This window comes from Thalassophryne amazonica, chromosome 1 (genome assembly GCF_902500255.1).
Source record: "Thalassophryne amazonica chromosome 1, fThaAma1.1, whole genome shotgun sequence".
Lineage (NCBI taxonomy): Eukaryota > Metazoa > Chordata > Actinopteri > Batrachoidiformes > Batrachoididae > Thalassophryne > Thalassophryne amazonica.
This window is the reverse complement of record NC_047103.1, coordinates 87,443,399-87,462,630: the sequence shown is the minus strand read 5'-3', so window position 1 is coordinate 87,462,630 and position 19,232 is coordinate 87,443,399. Positions and strand designations below refer to the sequence as shown.

At 41.6% G+C, this 19,232-nt stretch overlaps 1 protein-coding gene across 1 annotated transcript in view; it reads left to right on the top strand.

Annotated features, from left to right (window-relative positions):
* The window catches only part of scospondin (subcommissural organ spondin), an 852,118-nt gene that overhangs the window by 511,651 nt on the left and 321,235 nt on the right, over positions 1 to 19,232 (top strand). Inside the window, 2 exon segments of the mRNA XM_034168739.1 lie at positions 4,165 to 4,320; positions 18,456 to 18,580. Of these exon segments, the coding sequence (XP_034024630.1) occupies positions 4,165 to 4,320; positions 18,456 to 18,580 (281 nt within the window).

Sequence of the window (19,232 nt, the reverse complement as noted above, 5' to 3'; positions counted from 1 at the left end):
CCGTACCTTGTTTCCCATGTAACAATAAGAAATATACTCAAAACCTGGATTAATCTTTTTAGTCACATAGCACTACTATCATTCTGGACACTACTGTATATCCCATTAGTGCAGCAGATAATTGAAACAATTGTGCAAATGGTGATACAAGCACCAAGGTTGGCACAAATACTCCTTAGACATTGCTCTTTTGAACAAACCCACTGGCCACTTGAATTTCAGTAGGTGGCCAGGTAGGGGTCAATTGAAGAATTACACAGGGGTCAAAATTAAAAATGCTGAAATCATTTTGAAAACTACACCACGTTATTTGTGTGATCCTAAAGATTCCAAAAAGGTATAGATTGGGCTATCTATGACTGAATGATTAGGAGTTATGGGGTAAAAACAGCAAAAATGGTGACAAAGGTCATTTTCAGTTTGTACAGGGGTCAAAGTTAAAGTTGCTCCAATTTTGGTAAAAAATGATGCAAATTATTAGTTGAGGTAACAGGGTTTTAAAAGGAATAGTTTGCACCATGTTATCATGTTACAGGGTAACATACGAGGTCTATTAGAAAAGTGTCTGACCTTATTTTTTTCAAAAACCATATGGATTTGAATCATGTGTGATTACATCAGACATGCTTGAACCCTCGTGGGCATGCGAGAGTTTTTTCACGCCTGACGGTTACGTCATTCGCCTGTGGGCAGTCTTTGAGTGAGGAGTCGCCCACCCTCTCGTCAATTTTTTCATTGTTTAGGAATGGCTCAGAGACTGCTGCTTTGTTTGAACAAAATTTTTTCAAAACTGTAAGGCACAACTGAGTGGACACCATTCGATAAATTCAGCTGGTTTTCGGTAAACATTTTAACGGCTGATGAGAGATTTTGGTCTGGTAGTGTCGCCGTAAGGACGGCCCACGGCGCCTGACGGCGATCTGCGCTTCGAGGCGGCAGCGTCTCACCGTTTCAAGTTGAAAACTTCCACATTTCAGGCTCTGTTGACCCAGTAAGTCGTCAGAGAACAGAGAACTTTCAGAAGAAGTCGGCATGAGGAGTTTATTCGGACATTCCATTGTTAACGGACATTTTGTAATGAAAGAACGTGCGGGCAGAGTTGCATGTCGGGCTGGACCCGACCGCGGGGGGGTCGCGACAGAAAAAACACCTCCATTGGAAACCTTACCAGGCAAGTTGGAACATGCCCAAGCTGTTAAACAATTGACCTTTACTTGACCTTTACTTTGGAGACCAAACATTCAACACAATCAAAACTATTCCATTTATTAATCCTATTAGCTCAACCAATAATTTGTATCACTTTTTACCAAAATTAGAGCAACTTTAACTTTTGACCCCTGTACAAACTGACACTGACCTTTGTCACCATTTTTGCTGTTTTTACCCCATAACTTCTGATCATTCAGGCATAGATAGTCAAAACTATACCTTTTGGAATCTTTACGATCAGACAAATAATGTGGTGTAGTTTTCAAAATGATTTCAGTATTTTTAATTTCGGCCCCTGTGTAATTCTTCAATTGACCCCTACCTGGCCCCCTATTGAAAATTCAAGTGGCCAGTCGGTTTGTTCAAAAGAGTAATGTCTAAGGAGTATTTGTGCCAACTTTAGTGCTTGTATCACCATTTGCACAATTTTGCTCTAAATATTCTCTTAGCCGCTGCACTACATTGGCCACTGGGCCAGCATGCTTTTCCTCCAGGCCAAGTTCCAGGAGGAATACAGGTCTCCCTAGTCCAGATTAACAGACACTCTTCATTTGGAGATAATTTATTTTTTCTGAAAGACAAGCTGAGAGACTTTGAGAATATTTGGTAGCCTCGGGTTTCTTGATAGAGAAATCAATCAAAGATCCAAGAAGCAGTGCACCCCTATGGGGTGGGGCTTGCAGGATGGTCCTGGGGAAGGGTGGGATAAGGGGATGGTGGTTGGTATGTTTTATGTATTATGTGAATGCCTCTTTTTTTTAAGCCGTAGGTTGCCTGTTCGTCGTCATTGTTGTTGTCGCATGTGTAAACATCTTCTCTTAAACTGCTGGACCAATGAAACTGAAACTTAGTGTTCGTATTGTTACCCATGAGGAAACTAAAGTTTGTTAGAGCATGCCGATCCAATTTCAGATATGACCACCATGGCAGCCATCTTGAAAATCTGTTATACAGCACGTCTGGATAGTATTCACAGCACTTCATTTTTTTCCACATTTTATGCTACAGTCTTATTTCAAAATGGAGTAAAAATAATTTTCCCCTCACAATTCTACTATCAACACCCCCTAATGACGACATGAAGTTTTTTTCTTTTCTTTTTGCAAATTTATAAAAACAAAAAACAACAAAAAAAAAAACAACACTAAAGTATCACATGCACTTAATTATTCACACCCTGTGCTCAATACTTTGCTGATGCACCTTTGGCAGCAATTACAGCCTCAAGTCTTCTTGAATATAATGCCACAAGCTTGGTGCACCTGTCTTTGGACAATTTTGTCCATTCCTCTTTGCAGCACTTCCCAAAGCTCCTTCAGGTTGGATGGGGATCGTCTGTGCACAGCCATTTTCAGATCTCTCCAGAGATGTTCAATCAGATTCAGGTCTGGGCTTTGGCTGGGTCACTAAAGGACATTGACAGAGTTGTCCTGAAGCCACTTCTTTGATATCTTGGCTGTCTGCTTAGGGTCACTGTCCTGCTAAAAGATGAACCGTCACCCCAGTATGACGTCAAGAGTGCTCTGGAGCAGGTTTTCATCCAGGATGTTTCTGTACATTGCTGTATTCATCTTTTCCTCAATCCTGACTAGTCTCCCAGTTCCTGCCACTGAAAAACCATCCCCACAGCATGATGCTGCCACCACTATGCTTCACTGTAGGGATGGTGCCTGGTTTCCTTCAAATATGACGTCTGGTATTCACATCAAAGAGTTCAGCTTTGTCTCATCAAACCAGAGAATTTTGTTTCTCCTGGTCTGAGAGTCCTTCAGGTGCCTTTTGGCAAACTCCAGCCAGGCTGCCATGTGCCTTTTATTAAGGAGTGGCTTCTGTCTGGCCACTCTACCATACAGGCCTGACTGGTGGATTGCTGCAGAGATGGTTGTCCTTCTGGAACATTCTCCTCTCTCCACAGAGAAATGCTGGAGTTCTGACAGAGTGACCATCAGATTCTTGGTCACCTCCCTGACTAAGGCCCTTCTCCCCGAATTGGTCAATTTAGACAGGCAGTCAGCTCGAACACTGGGACCTTCAAAGTGGTAGAAATGTTTCTGTACCCTTCAGCAGATTTGTGCTTCGAGACCATCCTGTCTCTGAGGTCTACAGACAATTCCTTTGACGTCATGCTTGGTGTGTGCTCTGACATGCACTGCCAACTGTGGGACCTCATATGTAGACAGGTGTGTGTCTTTTCAAATCATGTCCAATCAAATGATTTTACCCCAAGTGGACTCCAATTAAGCTGTAGAAACATCTTGAGGATGATCAGTGGAAACATGATACACCTGAGCTTAATTTTGACCTTCATGGCAAAGACTGTGAATAGTTATGTACATGTGATTTTTATTATTATTATTATTTTTTTTAATAAATTTGCCAAAAAAAAAAATTCACATTATCATTATGGGGTAAAATATAATCTATTTTGGCATAAGACTGTAATATAAAATGTGGAAAAAGTGGTATGCTGTGAATACTTTCCGGATGCACCATGTAGCCATTTGTCAAACATTTATGCAGCAATTGAGCTGAAATTTGCTCTGTGGGTAGTGATCAGCAAACCTAAATACATATCCAACTGTTTTTTTTTAAAAGTTTCTATTTTGACTTTGATGTGAACCTTGGACTGTGAAAATAAAGACAAATGTGGAAAAAGTGAAGCGCTGTGAATCCTTTTGGGATGCACTGTGTAGACAGACAAACTCAGTCACACCTGCAGTCAGTTAAAAGTTTCCACTTCGCATAACCTGCATGTCTTTGAAGAGAAGGGAAGCTGAAGTACCCAGAGATATGCTCCATGTGCAAACACGTGGAGAACATGCAAACTTCACACGGAAAAGTCAGTTCGGAAATGAACCTGGGATCTTCTCACTGTGAGGCAACAGTGTGAACCACTAAGCCTCCATGCTGCCCATGAAGACTCAGATTGCTTCATTTATTTTTCCTCTTCAGGTTGTCCCATGTCCGAGTGGAGTGTTTGGTCTCAGTGTTCATGTTTGTCACAGAGGCAGCAACGTCATCGTGTAGCTCTCTCTCTGGCCACCAGGGGGCAACGATGCACTCCTGTTGAAACACAGAGCAGAGCATGCAAAACAAGTGAATGTACCGGTGAGTTATTTAACCTGCTTTTCTCTCTCTCCCTCGCTGTGTGTGTGTGTGTGTGTGTGTGTGTGTGTGTGTGTGTGTGTGTGTGTGTGTGTGTGTGTGTGTGTGTGTGTGTGTGTGTGTGTGTGTGTGTGTGTGTGTGTGTGTGTATGCATATCAGAACTCCTGCTTGTTTATGATAGTATTGTTTCTGCTATTAAGATGCACTTTATTTGTTTCATCACACAACATTATAACACACAAGAAATTCACATACATCAAATTTAGATGAACAAAAATTAAAATACAATTACAAGCAAACAAGAACATGAAAAAATTTAACTGCCAACTTCAACATTGCTGAAGATTCAGCTAAAAAACTGATTGAAACCCTTCGTTAATAATACAGTGCCCTCTAAAGTATTGCAAAACTTGGTATTTCACACATTTTAATTTGTTTATGCCAAACCCAAACTGAAATCAAATCTCTACAACTTGATATAAATTAATTAAAAATATAAAAGCCAAGATGATGGGTTGCATAAGGAATGGAACACAGCGGAAAATCAGTTTTATTTCCAGTTTTCTTCAGATAAGTCAGTGGATGGATAATGAACATTTCCAAGTCTCTGAAAAAGTCTTGAACTTTATTTACATCAATTATGAAGAGATGCAAACAATATGGCACTCTGTGGCAAATCTGTGTCGAGTAGACAGTTCTCAAAAACTGAATAACTGTGCAAGAAGAAGAGTGAGGAAAGCCACCAAGACAACCCAGAAGAGGTTACAGGCTTCTAAGGCTGTGATCAGAGAAATTGTGCAGAGTGCATGTTTTGCATTTTGTATCCCCAGTTATACAGATTCATGATAGAGTGGTATAGAGGAGGATTTTCTTCAAAAGAAGACCTGAAAGTTCAGAAACAATTTGCCAGAAGGTATATCTGAGATGCAAACGTAGATTTGGTGGTTTAGTGAAAGAAAATCCTCCTCTTTACCACTTCATCATGAAGCTGTATAACTGGGGATACAAAACACAAAACAGGCACTGTGCACAATTTCTCCATGTTCATGTATCCATCCCCTGACTTGTCTGAAAAAAAAAAAACTGGCAGTAAAACTGATTATTTACAGTTATTATACCAAAGCGTTGTATTACTTATGCAACCCATCATCTTGGCTTTTCTATTTTTAATTAATTTATATCAAGTTGTTGAGATTTGCTTTCAATTTGAGTTTAAGGAAGATAATTTTAGAAATTTGTATTTTTTGTATTTGAAATGGCATAAACAAATTAAAATGTGTGAAATACCGAGTGTTGCAATACTTTTGGAGGGCACTGTAAATACTTGAAAAGAGAGATGTTTTTAAATACTTTTTCCAGGTTTTTCCACATAATGTTGGCAGGTAAATGATAAGCAAAGGCCCTACAACCTGCAAAGTTTTTCACCCCAAAATCACACAGCATAGAAACATTTTATATGTTAACCTTAAAGGGCCCTATCTATCACCTGGTACAAAACAGCTTAGGGTGCATTACAAGAATCTTTCCTCATTTCCAGCCAGTCAACATCATTATTTTGACCTGTACCCACATTTGTGTGCCAGTGTTTGTATTGGTATTAGTTAGGGGTGTCACAATACATGTATTAGTATTGAACAATATATTTTGCACGCCACTATTCAGTGTACAGAACTGTACACAGAATACATGATACAACTCTGCACAGTGTGATTATGCACAAGTGCTTATTTGTTTCCATAAGTCACTGACATTTCATCTCATTTCCACAGACTGTGTCACTGTAGTTTCATGTTCTGTGTAAAAGGAAGCGTGGGCACCTCTCTGTCTGCTGTTTGTGACTGTGGTGCAAAAGGAGGAAACAGCAAACCAGCCAGTTGAAGCGTGCAACCAATTATTCCAATCAGAAACTTTGGAATATGAATATACAGTGAGGAAAATAAGTATTTGAACACCCTGCGGTTTTGTAAGTTCTCCCATTTAGAAGTCATGGAGGGGTCTGAAATTTTCATCTTAGGTGCATGTCCACTGTGAGAGACATAATCTAAAAAAAAAAAGCGGAAATCACAATGTATGATTTTTTAATAATTTATTTGAATGTTACTGCTGCAAATAAGTATTTGAACACCTACCAACCAGCAAGAATTCTGGCTCACACAGACCTGTTAATTTTTATTTAAGAAGCCCTCTTATTCTGCACTCTTTGCCTGTATTAATTGCACCTGTTTTGAACTTGTTACCTGTATAAAAGACACCTGTTACCTTTATAAAAGACACCTGTGTACACAATCAATCACACTCCAACCTGTCCACCATAGCCAAGACCAAAGAACTGTCTAAGGACACCAGGGAAAAAACTGTAGACCTGCACAAGGCTGGGATGGACTACAGGACAACAGGCAAACAGCTTGGTAGAAGACAACAACTGTTATTATTTATTAGAAAGTGGAAGAAACACAAGATGACTGTCAATCTCCCTCGGTCTGGGATTCCATGCAAGATCTCACTTTGTGGGGTAAGGATGATTCTGAGAAAGCTCAGAACTACACAGGAGGACCTGGTTAATGACCTGAAGAGAGCTGGGACCACAGTCACAAAGATTACATTAATAACACATGATGCTGTCATGGTTTAAAATCCTGCATGGCAGCAAGGTCCCCCTGCTCAAGCCAGCACATGTCCAGGCCCATTTGAAGTTCACCAGTGACCATCTGGTACCATCAGTAAGAGCATTGAAGATGGGTCATGGCTGGGTCTTCCAGCATGACAATGACCCCAAACACACAGCCAGGGCAACTAAGGAGGGGCTCCATAAGAAGCATTCCAAGGTCCTGGAGTGGCCTGGCCAGTCTCGAGACCTGAACTCAATAGAAAATCTTTGGAGGGAGCTGAAACTCCAAACCTGAAAGATCCAGAGAAGATCTGTATGGAGGAGTGGACCAAAATCCCTGCTGCAGTGTGTGCAAACCTGGTGAAAAACTACAGGAAACGTTTGACCTCTGAAATTGCAAACAAAGGCTACTGTACCAAATATTAACATTGATTTTCACAGGTGTTCAAATACTTATTTGCAGCAGTAACATACAATTATTAAAAAATCATACATTGTGATTCCCGCTTATTTATTTATTTATTTTTTTAGATTATGTCTCTCACAGTGGACACCTAAGATGAAAATGTCAGACCCCTCCATGATTTCTAAGTGGGAGAACTTGCAAAACTGCAGGGTGTTCAAATACTTATTTTCCTCACTGTAAATATAGCAATATGAATGGAAATGTACATTTACCTTTTTCTTCCGAAATACGAACCTAAAAACAAAAGTGTACTGACACCACACTTGATGTTGAATCACTGTGACTGGATGAAATCAGACAGTATTTGAGTTAAGATGGTACCAATTTATAGCAAAGGTTGACATTTTATATGAATTAGAGTAAAATTTTATGGATGAGATGGCTGCTGAATAGCAACACTGTGTAACTGATTTCAAATCTGTACAGATTGAGGTTTTACGAGATGCCATCATTTGCACAAAACATAAACTTAAAATGGGCAACATGCTGAAGAGAGTCTGGCTCCACATATCACATAAAAGCAAAACACTTAACGCACTGCACAGTAAAATCATCCTAACGGGAATGACAGATGTAATCAATTCATAATCGTTTCATGAAAAATGAAAGCTTACATTGACAGTTTGTCTCACAGTGCTAAAGAGTCTGACAGCAGCTCCCTGCTGATCACAGATTAAAGCTACTGTACCAAACTCGTACTGAACTGTGACGTCTGAATACAAATAGGTACCGGACCATGACACCTTTAGTATTAATATTTCAATTATGATGCAGTGATCCACAAAAATGTTGTTTTTCTGCTATTTGTATGGTGCATTATTTTGAAAAACCCTGCATAAGCGGACTCACAAAGTGTATATACTTTGTTCATACAACAAAACGAAGGAGAAGTAATCACGAACACAAAAATACAAAATGTCACCTGACTGCTTCTGATAGTGTTCCAGGTTCCGGTGCAGTTCAGTTGTTAAAGTCGATGACAGGAGACAGTGTGTTTGGTGTAATTCATGTTGTTGCCCAAAACACACCCATGACTATGCCAGCTCTTTTGTGCCCTGCACCCAACTTTGCACTCAGACTACACACGCTCTATATAGCAGAGTCAAGCTGGCCATGCCCCCAATACACTTGTGTGCCTTTGAGTCTCAAATTGAGACCCAAAGGCTGCCCTCATGTGGACAGGAAGTGAGCAAAGAAAAGCTGGCACCTGGGTGATATGATTGAATTTCATCATCTGCATCAAAATTCTAACATAAATATATATTCTGGATCACTTGAGTACTTCTCATACTGTCATGTGGGAAACAGGAAATGAGGCATTATAGTATTCAGTTCAAGGACACACAAAGGTCTAAGTCAATATGTCTGCACCCACCACACAAAAGATCACACTAATCACTGCACTACTGCGCTAATGAACAAGAGATTTACAGTCACACTTGGCAAACCATTTCTGACGTGTTGTTCCTAAATAACTTCCCCACAAAAATATGGCCATATTTGTCTGTTTTTATGAAAACCTTAATATTGGTTAAATGCCACTGAATTAGTGCCATAGTGACTGGCTTTCACAGTAAATGTACTGCTGTTGTGAAATTTAAATGTATAAATGTGATGTGCACATTCAGGAAATTTAAGGTTTTGCATTAGAATTACCGTATTTTCCAGAGAATAATACATAAAAGTAAGTCCCTTCGGCTGCTCCCTTGTTTGCACTCGGGGTCGCCACAGCAAATCCAAGGTGGATGTGCACGTTGAATTGGCACAGGGTTTATTTTTTTAGATTTATTTATTTTGGCACACAAACTCGACAATAACAAAACTGATACACAAGACAATTCCACAGTGACATGTGTGACCAAAAAGGGGGTAAGCAGAAGCCCTTCCTGACGCAACTCCACATTACATGAAGAAATGTGGCAGGGGTGGGATTTGAACCCGGAACCTTCTGCACTGAAACCAAGCGCATTGGCCACCACTCCTGCCCTCCAGAGAATTATACATGCCGGAGTATAAATTCCATCTGTCAAAAAATACCTCTTACAGAGGAAAAAAAACTTATTACAAGTCACATTGGAGTATAAGTCTAATGTTCTATTTTTTAATTTAATCTTTATTTAACCATGTTAGTCCCATTGAGATAGTGACCTATTTTGCAAGGGAGACCTGGACAATTATAGAGTTTACAATTCACCTAACCTGCATGTCTTTAAATGTGGGAGGAAACCGGAGCACCCTAAGGAAACCCACACAGACACAGGGAGAACATTCAAACTCCACACAGAAAGGCCACAGGTGGGAATTGACCCCATGATCTTCTTGCTGTGAGGCAACAATGCTAACCACTAAGCCACCATGCTACCATGGAATGGAATATGCCACAGAACATGTGGAACTCAATTTTTAGCACAGTGTTTCCCTGGGGGCTAGCTCAGTGACAGTAACTGAGTATTGCACATGCATACCACAGCATGTGCTCTTATTTAACATGAGGACTTTTAAATTACAAAGTAAGCAAAATGGATAAATAAACGTTCAGTGGACAACATATTGGATATTACAGTAGTGTTCATAATAATAGTAGTGCTATGTGACTAAAAATATTAATCCAGGTTTTGAGTATATTTCTTATTGTTACATGGGAAACAAGGTACCAGTAGATTCTCACAAATCCAACAAGACCAAGCATTCATGATATGCACACTCTTAAGGCTATGAAATTGGGCAATTAGTAAAAAAAAGTAGAAAAGGGGGTGTTCACGATAATAGTAGTGTGGCATTCAGACAGTGAGTTTGTCAATTTTGTGGAACAAACAGGTGTGAATCAGGTGTCCCCTATTTAAGGATGAAGCCAGCACCTGTTGAACATGCTTTTCTCTTTGAAAGCCTGAGGAAAATGGGATGTTCAAGGCATTGTTCAGAAGAACAATGTAGTTTGATTAAGAAGTTGATTGGAGAGGGGAAAACCTATACGCAGGTGCAAAACATTATAGGCTGTTCATCTACAATGATCTCCAATGCTTTAAAATGGAAAAAAAAAAAAAACAGATGTGTGGAAACGGAAAACCACCATCAAAATGGATAGAAGAATAACCAGAATGGCAAAGGCTCACCCATTGATCAGCTCCAGGATGATCAAAGACAGTCTGGAGTTACCTGTAAGTGCTGTGACAGTTAGAAGACGCCTGTGTGAAGCTAATTTATTTGCAAGAATCCCCCGCAAAGTCCCTCTGTTAAATAAAAGACGTGCAGAAGAGGTAACAATTTGCCAAAGAACATATCAACTGGCCTAAAGAGAAATGGAGGAATATTTTGTGGACTGATGAGAGTAAAATTGTTCTTTTTGGGTCCAAGGGCCGCAGACAGTTTGTGAGATGACCCACAAACTCTGAATTCAAGCCACAGTTCACAGTGAAGACAGTGAAGCATGGTGGTGCAAGCATCATGATATGAGCATGTTTCTCCTACTATGGTGTTGGGCCTAGATATTGCATACCAGGTATCATGGATCAGTTTGGATATGTCAAAATACTTGAAGAGGTCATGTTGCCTTATGCTGAAGAGGACCTGCCCTTGAAATGGGTGTTTCAACAAGACAGTGACCCCAAGCACACTAGTAAACAGGCAAAATCTTGGTTCCAAACCAACAAAATCAATGCCTTGCAGATGTGAGGAAATCATGAAAAACTGTGGTTATACAACTAAATACTAGTTTAGTGATTCACAGGATTGCTAAAAAAGCAGTTTGAACATAATAGTTTTGAGTTTGTAGCGTCAACAGCAGATGCTACTATTATTGTGAACACCCCCTTTTCTACTTTTTTTTTGTACTAATAGCCCAATTTCATAGCCTTAAGAGTGTGCATATCATGAATGCTTGGTCTTGTTGGATTTGTGAGAATCTACTGAATCTACTGGTACCTTGTTTCCCATGTAACAATAAGAAATATACTCAAAACCTGGATTAATCTTTTTAGTCACATAGCACTACTATTATTCTGAACACTATTGTATGTCACATGACATGGATTATTCATCCATTTGTGTTTCATTGCATGTAGAGTGCAATTTGGTTCCATACACTTGGTACCATTGCACTTTGCACACACACACACACACACACACACACACACACACACACACACACACACACACACACACACACACACACACACACACACACACACACACACACACACACACACACACACACACAAAACTGGAGGCATTAGGAGCTGTGAGGAGGAAGTTAGAATGAAAAGCTGGAGTAATTTCTGATGTAATTTTTTTTCACTGCACTGAGGAAGTACACAGTCTTTTTTGGAAGTACACACATGCACAAGTGCCATCTCGCTTGTGTGAGCACGTGCGCACTGCTGTAAGCCGTCTGGAGGCATGAAGAGCTGTTGTCATTTTTTGCTGGGCTGAGGAACTACACAAAGTCTTTTTTTTCTCTCTCTCTAAGTATGAAGTCAGTGCACAATTTTGACTCCTATTTAAAGTTTGTGTTGGAGTTTAGCAGCAGAGGAACACCAAATGTAAGTCCCTTTTCTGTTTCTAAATTAATAAAATATCAAATGACAAGGATCTGTTTTAGCCATTAAATAAAAAACTAGAAGCACTCGGAGAACGCAAACCTCCGCCAAGGCCATAGGGTCACTGTCGTCACATGGAATACCCTTTGGCAAAGAGACTTATTCCACATCACTTCACGCATCTGCCATCATGTTTCAGATTCAGTGGTTAACCCTCTGGGGTCCGAGGGCATTTTTATGGACAGTTCACTCGCATAGCATAAATGTTTTATTATTATTGCTGTTAACAGCTCTCCCTGCATCCCACAATCAAGTTTTATGTCTCTTTTTTCAGGACAACCTGTACTTTCAAAATATATATGCTATACTTGTGTTTCATAAGTGTAATAAAGGTTTACAATCAGAAATAAGAAAGGAAAAAGTAAAGCGGAAATAATTTTCCACACAGATTTATTCAAAACACACAGCAAACTATAATAAACTAGTAACACATCACTCCTAAAAACAATCTTTGGTGTGTCACGTGAGGTGAATCTGCCCTACAATTGGATTTTGGAAAACCATGTGACGGTGACACATTGGACACTCACATTGCGCACGTCATAATACAGCTTCTATGAGGAGTACATAGATGGTGGACAGTGGCTCAAAAGTTAGCGGAGTTAACGTTTCAGCAAAAAAAAAAAAAGTAAGTTTCTATGTCATATCATTAAAAAGTTATTTATAATTTTGTAAAGCTTGGTCTCAGCCGTCGTATACAACAGCGTCGGCCCCAGAGGTTTAAACCCTTAGATCTTCAGCAAATGTATTTATAAAGAGAAACTGCATGAACTACACAAGTTTTTTTTATTTACGAATAACAAGTTTATTCAAAGAGGAGAAACAAATGCTAAATTATTGTTGTGTCGTAACTTAATTTTTGTTCAGCCTTTGTGACCCGTCTTCATGAAGTTAGATGCAAAAATGTTGAAATTGGCCCTATCCTGCAATCATAAAGAATCCTTAAAAAATTACTAGATCCGGATCATTACCAAAATTTAATCACTTCTAAGTTAGGCCAAGATACACCCCTGGTCAAAAATTAATTAAATCCGTTGAGGATTTTTTGAATAATCCTGCTAACAAACCAACCAACCAAAAGCAAACAAATGGACATGACCGAAAACATAACCTCCTTGGCGGAGGTAATAATGAATGTTTTTACATTCTTTCATTGCATTCATTCACCTCATTGAATGGTATGTTCTAGCTTTCACCTCATGAAATATTCGTACCATTGAACTCATAAACATTCATTATTTGTATAATATTTTGTTATGTGTCGGACGCAGCTCGGAGAACCGACCAGCGTTTGAAGGACCCAGTATGAAATAAGCAGAGCACGGTACAAAGGCTAACTGAATTTAATACATAACAGTGATGTGATACAAAACAACAAAAGAGTGTGCGGTCTGGCGTGGTGGTGATACGGTGCGCTCCCAGCAGCGCTAACGGTCCGGAGCCAGAAGCCGTTCGGACCCAAGGACCCCGCCGACACCCCCCAGGTGGCCGCAACAAACCGAGTCTGTGAAAGAAGGAACCATTATGTGAGTCCACACTCTACACACAGAGAGACCACTCAAAGGTGTACATAAACAGCAAACACTTCCTGGCTTAATTACTAATCAGCTTCCCAACCTGCAGGCATGGAACATCCAGTTCACAAAACTCCACTGCAGTGGAAGCCGATACATGACTAACGTACAGCTCAATATAATAAGGTGTGAGGGACACCACATTTACTGACTGTATAAACGTTAGTCACAAAATCTAACGTACCTCAGGAAGTGTGCTGACGAGCGTGAGACCTCACCCCCTCCTCTTTCACAGACCGTGCATCAAACCCTGGACGTTCTCTGCATCCACTGATGATGAGATGGCTCCCGAGACGATGATCTCACCCGTCTGGTCACAAGGTCGAGTCTCTGGCAAATACACACTGTACACTCCAGTCTTAAATGCCACCATGTTCCAATCCATATAGATGCACCACAGCTGTGAGTCCTGACGAGCCGCAGGTGATCAGGGTAAGGTCCTGATAACCTCAGCAACACAGCCACTCAGTCCCAAATGCAAGCCACCTGGAAGGAAAAACAAAAGACAGAAACAAAAAGGCAGCCAGGCCCCCCAGCCATACAACAGTACCCCACCCTCACGGGAAGCCTCCCGGCGACCACACAAACCTGGCCCAGGAGAAACACCCCCCTCCAGGGACCATGGCTGGAAACCGCATCTGCATTCGTCTTCCAACAGAATGGTTGATGTCCTCTCCTCTGGCTGCATCCTTGCCTTTGTTTCAGTCAGTCACTTAGCACAGGTGTGGCCAGGAGTTCTTAAACCTGTGCGGTCAGCCTTTATCCAACCATGTGCGGTCATTAGTCATAAAACAAAAAAGACAAACACAAACAACCAAACCACCCCCCCCTCCCCAGGGGACCGTCCTATCAAACCCCGGGAAGAGGAGAAAAGAAAAACCCCAAACTTAAGCTTACAAATAAAAGCGCTAAAACACCCCCCCCCCCAAACAACATGTAGGGACCAACACCCCCCAGAGGACTTCCCGCCAGCTCCAGGAGTAATAACCACAGCCGAGGTCCCTCTGGGATCCAACGTCACCCACAGGGGACTCCCAGCGCCTCCCAGAGGACCACTCGTCAACCCCAGGAGACGCCTCCCCTCATGACCAACGGACCCAGCCCCGGCCGTCTATGGCTAGATGGACCCACAGCCCTTTCCCCCCCAGAGGACACCACAGTCAAACCCTGAGGGCGGAAAAACAAGAAGAGAGAAAAAAAAAAAACATACAAACAAAACAACCCCAACCCCTTGGCGCAGTGGAAACTGGAAGCACGTCCAGTGTCACCAACCGTGACTATACCCCAGAAGCCAACCGGGAGGAGTGGAACAGCGGTTATGGCAAACGGCACAAAACGGCGCCACTCCTCCGACTTCTACACCAGCCACTAGCTGCGGGTATATCCCACTGCCCCAAACCTCAGCCACGCCGATGGCAGACGGCCAAAGGCGTGCTGAAGCCGGAGGTGGAACAGGGAATCAAAAAACACCCCCCCCCCCCCCCCCCAGGTGCAGAGGTTACCCGGGAAACGCCCAGTATAACCAAACTGCACCACTCCAGCAACGCCGACACTACAGCTCACCCGGCTGGAGCCAGAGGAGAAGAGAGGGAAGAAAAAGAAAATACCCCAAACCCCCCCCCCCCTCCCGGGTGCAGAGGCTACCTGGGAAATGCCCAGCACAACCAAACTGCACCCCTCCAGCAACGCCGACACTACGGCTCACCCGGCTGGAGTCAGAGGAGAAGAGAGGGCATAACAAAAACAAACAAAAAAAAAGAAAAAAAAACCCCAAGTACCACCCCATCACCCCCCAGGGGACCGTCCCATCAAACCCTGGGGAGGTGAAACAAAAAGAAATAAAAAGAAACACTAACAGACCAACATACAGTTGTTTGGGTCCTTTTTTTCTTTTTTTTTTCTTCTTAGACAGGCTGCAGGGTCACAACCCCAGACACAAACAGTGGAAAAAAAAAAAAAAAAAATCCCTCACAAAAACCAACTCAAAAAACACCCACACGAAATGAACTAACACAAAACAAATCAGTGACGTATACCGTTAAGCTCAAACAAATCGAACACACCTGTTCTAACTTAAGAGCTTAACGGTAATGTGACTAAGTCACCAAAAGAGGGAGCCAAAGTGCTAAAAATGAAAAAAACCCCTTTGGTGACAGAAAACAAACGAGCTGCATCTCCGTGCGCAGCTGTGTGCAACACACAACCAAAATGTGCTCAACTAAATAACGCCGGAGCTGATACAACAGACGCAGTAGTTATCTTTATCCGGGGAAACGGGGCTACAACTGTAACACAGGAAGCTCAGCGACCCGTGCCACAGAGCTCCGCCGTGCGCGTGCACCCATTACAGACACACTCTTGCAGCTCCTGTTTAAACCTCTTATCCGGTCGGAGCGTGACGCGAAGCCGTCGCCAGTCACACTCCACCACGACCCACGGATAAGGCACAACACAGGAACACGGCTGCAAGAGAGCACAAATCAGTATTCAGCAATGGGTCTCAAACACGCACCATCCGGGCGGAGAGCACCCGCAACTGATCCGGATAACTACTGAACGTCTGCTGCCGCCTTCCCGGCGCGTTACCGTCTCTGCTACCGCTGGGTCCGTGATGTTTGGCCAGAGACTACTGTTATGTGTCGGACGCAGCTCGGAGAACCGACCAGCGTTTGAAGGACCCAGTATGAAATAAGCAGAGCACGGTACAAAGGCTAACTGAATTTAATGCATAACAGTGATGTGATACAAAACAATAAAAGAGTGTGCGGTCTGGCGTGGTGGTGATACGGTGCGCTCCCAGCAGCGCTAACAGTCCGGAGCCAGAAGCCGTTCGGACCCAAGGACCCCGCCGACACCCCCCAGGTGGCCGCAACAAACCGAGTCTGTGAAAGAAGGAACCATTATGTGAGTCCACACTCTACACACAGAGAGACCACTCAAAGGTGTACATAAACAGCAAACACTTCCTGGCTTAATTACTAATCAGCTTCCCAACCTGCAGGCATGGAACATCCAGTTCACAAAACTCCACTGCAGTGGAAGCCGATACATGACTAACGTACAGCTCAATATAATAAGGTGTGAGGGACACCACATTTACTGACTGTATAAACGTTAGTCACAAAATCTAACGTACCTCAGGAAGTGTGCTGACGAGCGTGAGACCTCACCCCCTCCTCTTTCACAGACCGTGCATCAAACCCTGGACGTTCTCTGCATCCACTGATGATGAGATGGCTCCCGAGACGACGATCTCACCCGTCTGGTCACAAGGTCGAGTCTCTGGCAAATACACACTGTACACTCCAGTCTTAAATGCCACCATGTTCCAATCCATATAGATACACCACAGCTGTGAGTCCTGACGAGCCGCAGGTGATCAGGGTGAGGTCCTGATAACCTCAGCAACACAGCCACTCAGTCCCAAATGCAAGCCACCTGGAAGGAAAAACAAAAGACAGAAACAAAAAGGCAGCCAGGCCCCCCAGCCATACAACAATATTTGATGCAATTTGGACAACAGAAAACATCAGCTGGACACAGAAATGCACACTCCTTTTTTGCAGCAAGCCCTCAACTTATCGCATGTGCTTAAGGATTTATATATTTCAAAAAATAAGCAACACAGACAAATAGAGACAACATATTGGATGTTGCTTAACACAGATGAACATGGACTGCTGACCCACAATGCTGGAAACACTACAATAAAAACAACTACATTTGATTACCATTTTTTAATTACATCTTTAATTTAGGATTTTTGTCCAATGTTGTAGTGTGCTTTTATTATTGGGGTTTCTTTTGTTTAGTGTGTTGATTCCTATATCAGCACTATATCAGTAGTTATTAACGATGAAAGCATGATTTTTTTTTTCCCATTATTTCGCTCACACTGGAGTATGTCATAGGACATACCAAACTAGTAAAAAAAAAAAAAAGACATATTCCAGAAAATATGGTAGATTTATGTACCTTAGTGTGTGAAACCTGTTCCTGAAGGTTGGTAGTAACATCTACGTAAAATAGGAGCAGTACTTCAGAAAGTGCAGTGGACAAGAATCTTAGCAGTGATGATGGTCCCACTCCACATCTCTGTGCCACATAAACAGCAGGCTATCTCAGTGGGCATGATCCACAGAGCACCCCCGACTTCAACTTTTTACATCTGTGACATATGTGATAGAAGTTTAAAATTTGCTATTTCAGATCTAAATCTTACTTGTAGGAGGAAAATTTCCAGTTTCAGTCATTGATCTGTAGCACTTTTAGTATGTTCAACATGAAATTACACCCATATTTAAAAGCTAAATGTAGATAAAATGTCTTTTAACCCCTTTAAGTGCTTCTCTGTCTGTGTGACATTGGATTTTTAAAGGCAGTGTCAGGTGATACTCTGGAAAGCTGAATTCATGTTACATCTAAAATACACGTTTCATTAAAATGCAAACACTTTGCACTCTGTGCCTTCTGTATTGTACTTAGCAAAGTGGAGTTGGACATGCACCCAAATGCACTTGTGCTGCAGACCATGTGCCAAGACTGGGTGCTAAAACACTGCTGCATTTTTCGATTAAAGAATTATCCATCTCATTACCATTGAAAACCTACTGCATCTCAACTGTGAGTGCAGTATAATTTTAAGTGATGCTCATGAACACACAGCCTGTTATTTTTCCGTTTAACATATCCTATTGACATAAGTCCAGTTGTTGAGCATATTTACTATCCATTGGTTGTTGGGGGGTTTTGTGTGTGAGTGCAGTAAGTTACAGTAAAACAAGCAATCTTTTTTTTCCTTTGTCCACTGGCTGATATGTTTGGTGTATGATGTGTTGATCCTGCTCAGGGTGTAAGGTACCACTGGTATTTTTCTTTTTTCTCCTGTTTCCAGAATGTGACGCACCTTTTCAGTACTCGGCATGTGGGGCCCCATGTGAAAAGCAGTGTGCATTGCATGACCAAGGGCTTCTGTGTTTAGGAGACAGAGAGTGTGCACCTGGCTGCTATTGCCCACAGGTGAATATGTCCTCACTGACAAAGTTGCTCTTACTTGAGCTGTTTAGTACAGCACATTTGAGTTGAAGCCAAGAAAAGAATATGGGATGAAAGTGCAGAAGTTGAGGAACTTTGGTTTGAAGGCATTTCCAGTACATATAAATACCATGAATGATTTGAATCTTATTATCTAACACAGTATCTACAGTGCTATGTTGTTTTATTCAAATGTTACATAATGAATCAAAAATTTGTTAATAGAAAAGACAAAGTAGTTAATGTGTAGTTGACATAGAAATCATAATCTTCCAAATAACAAAGAGCCACACTTTCTTGTGCAGTAATGACCATTGTTGAGCAGGTATTTTTACATTGCATCTGGAAAGTATTCACAGCGCTTCACTTTTCGCACATTTACTTATGTTACAGCCTTATTTCAAGATGGAGTAAATACATTTTTCCCCCTCAAATTTCTACTCAAAACACCCCATAATGACAACATGAAAAGTATTTTCTTTTTCAAATTTATTAAAAATAAAAAACTAAGGATGATTCAGTGCTATCTGGGGCATCCTGAAAATTTGGAGGATCATTTGTTACCTTTTTTTGAACCGAGATCTACTTTTAAAGTTGACAGTGTATGAAGATCTACCAAGCCATATCGAATGCTAAA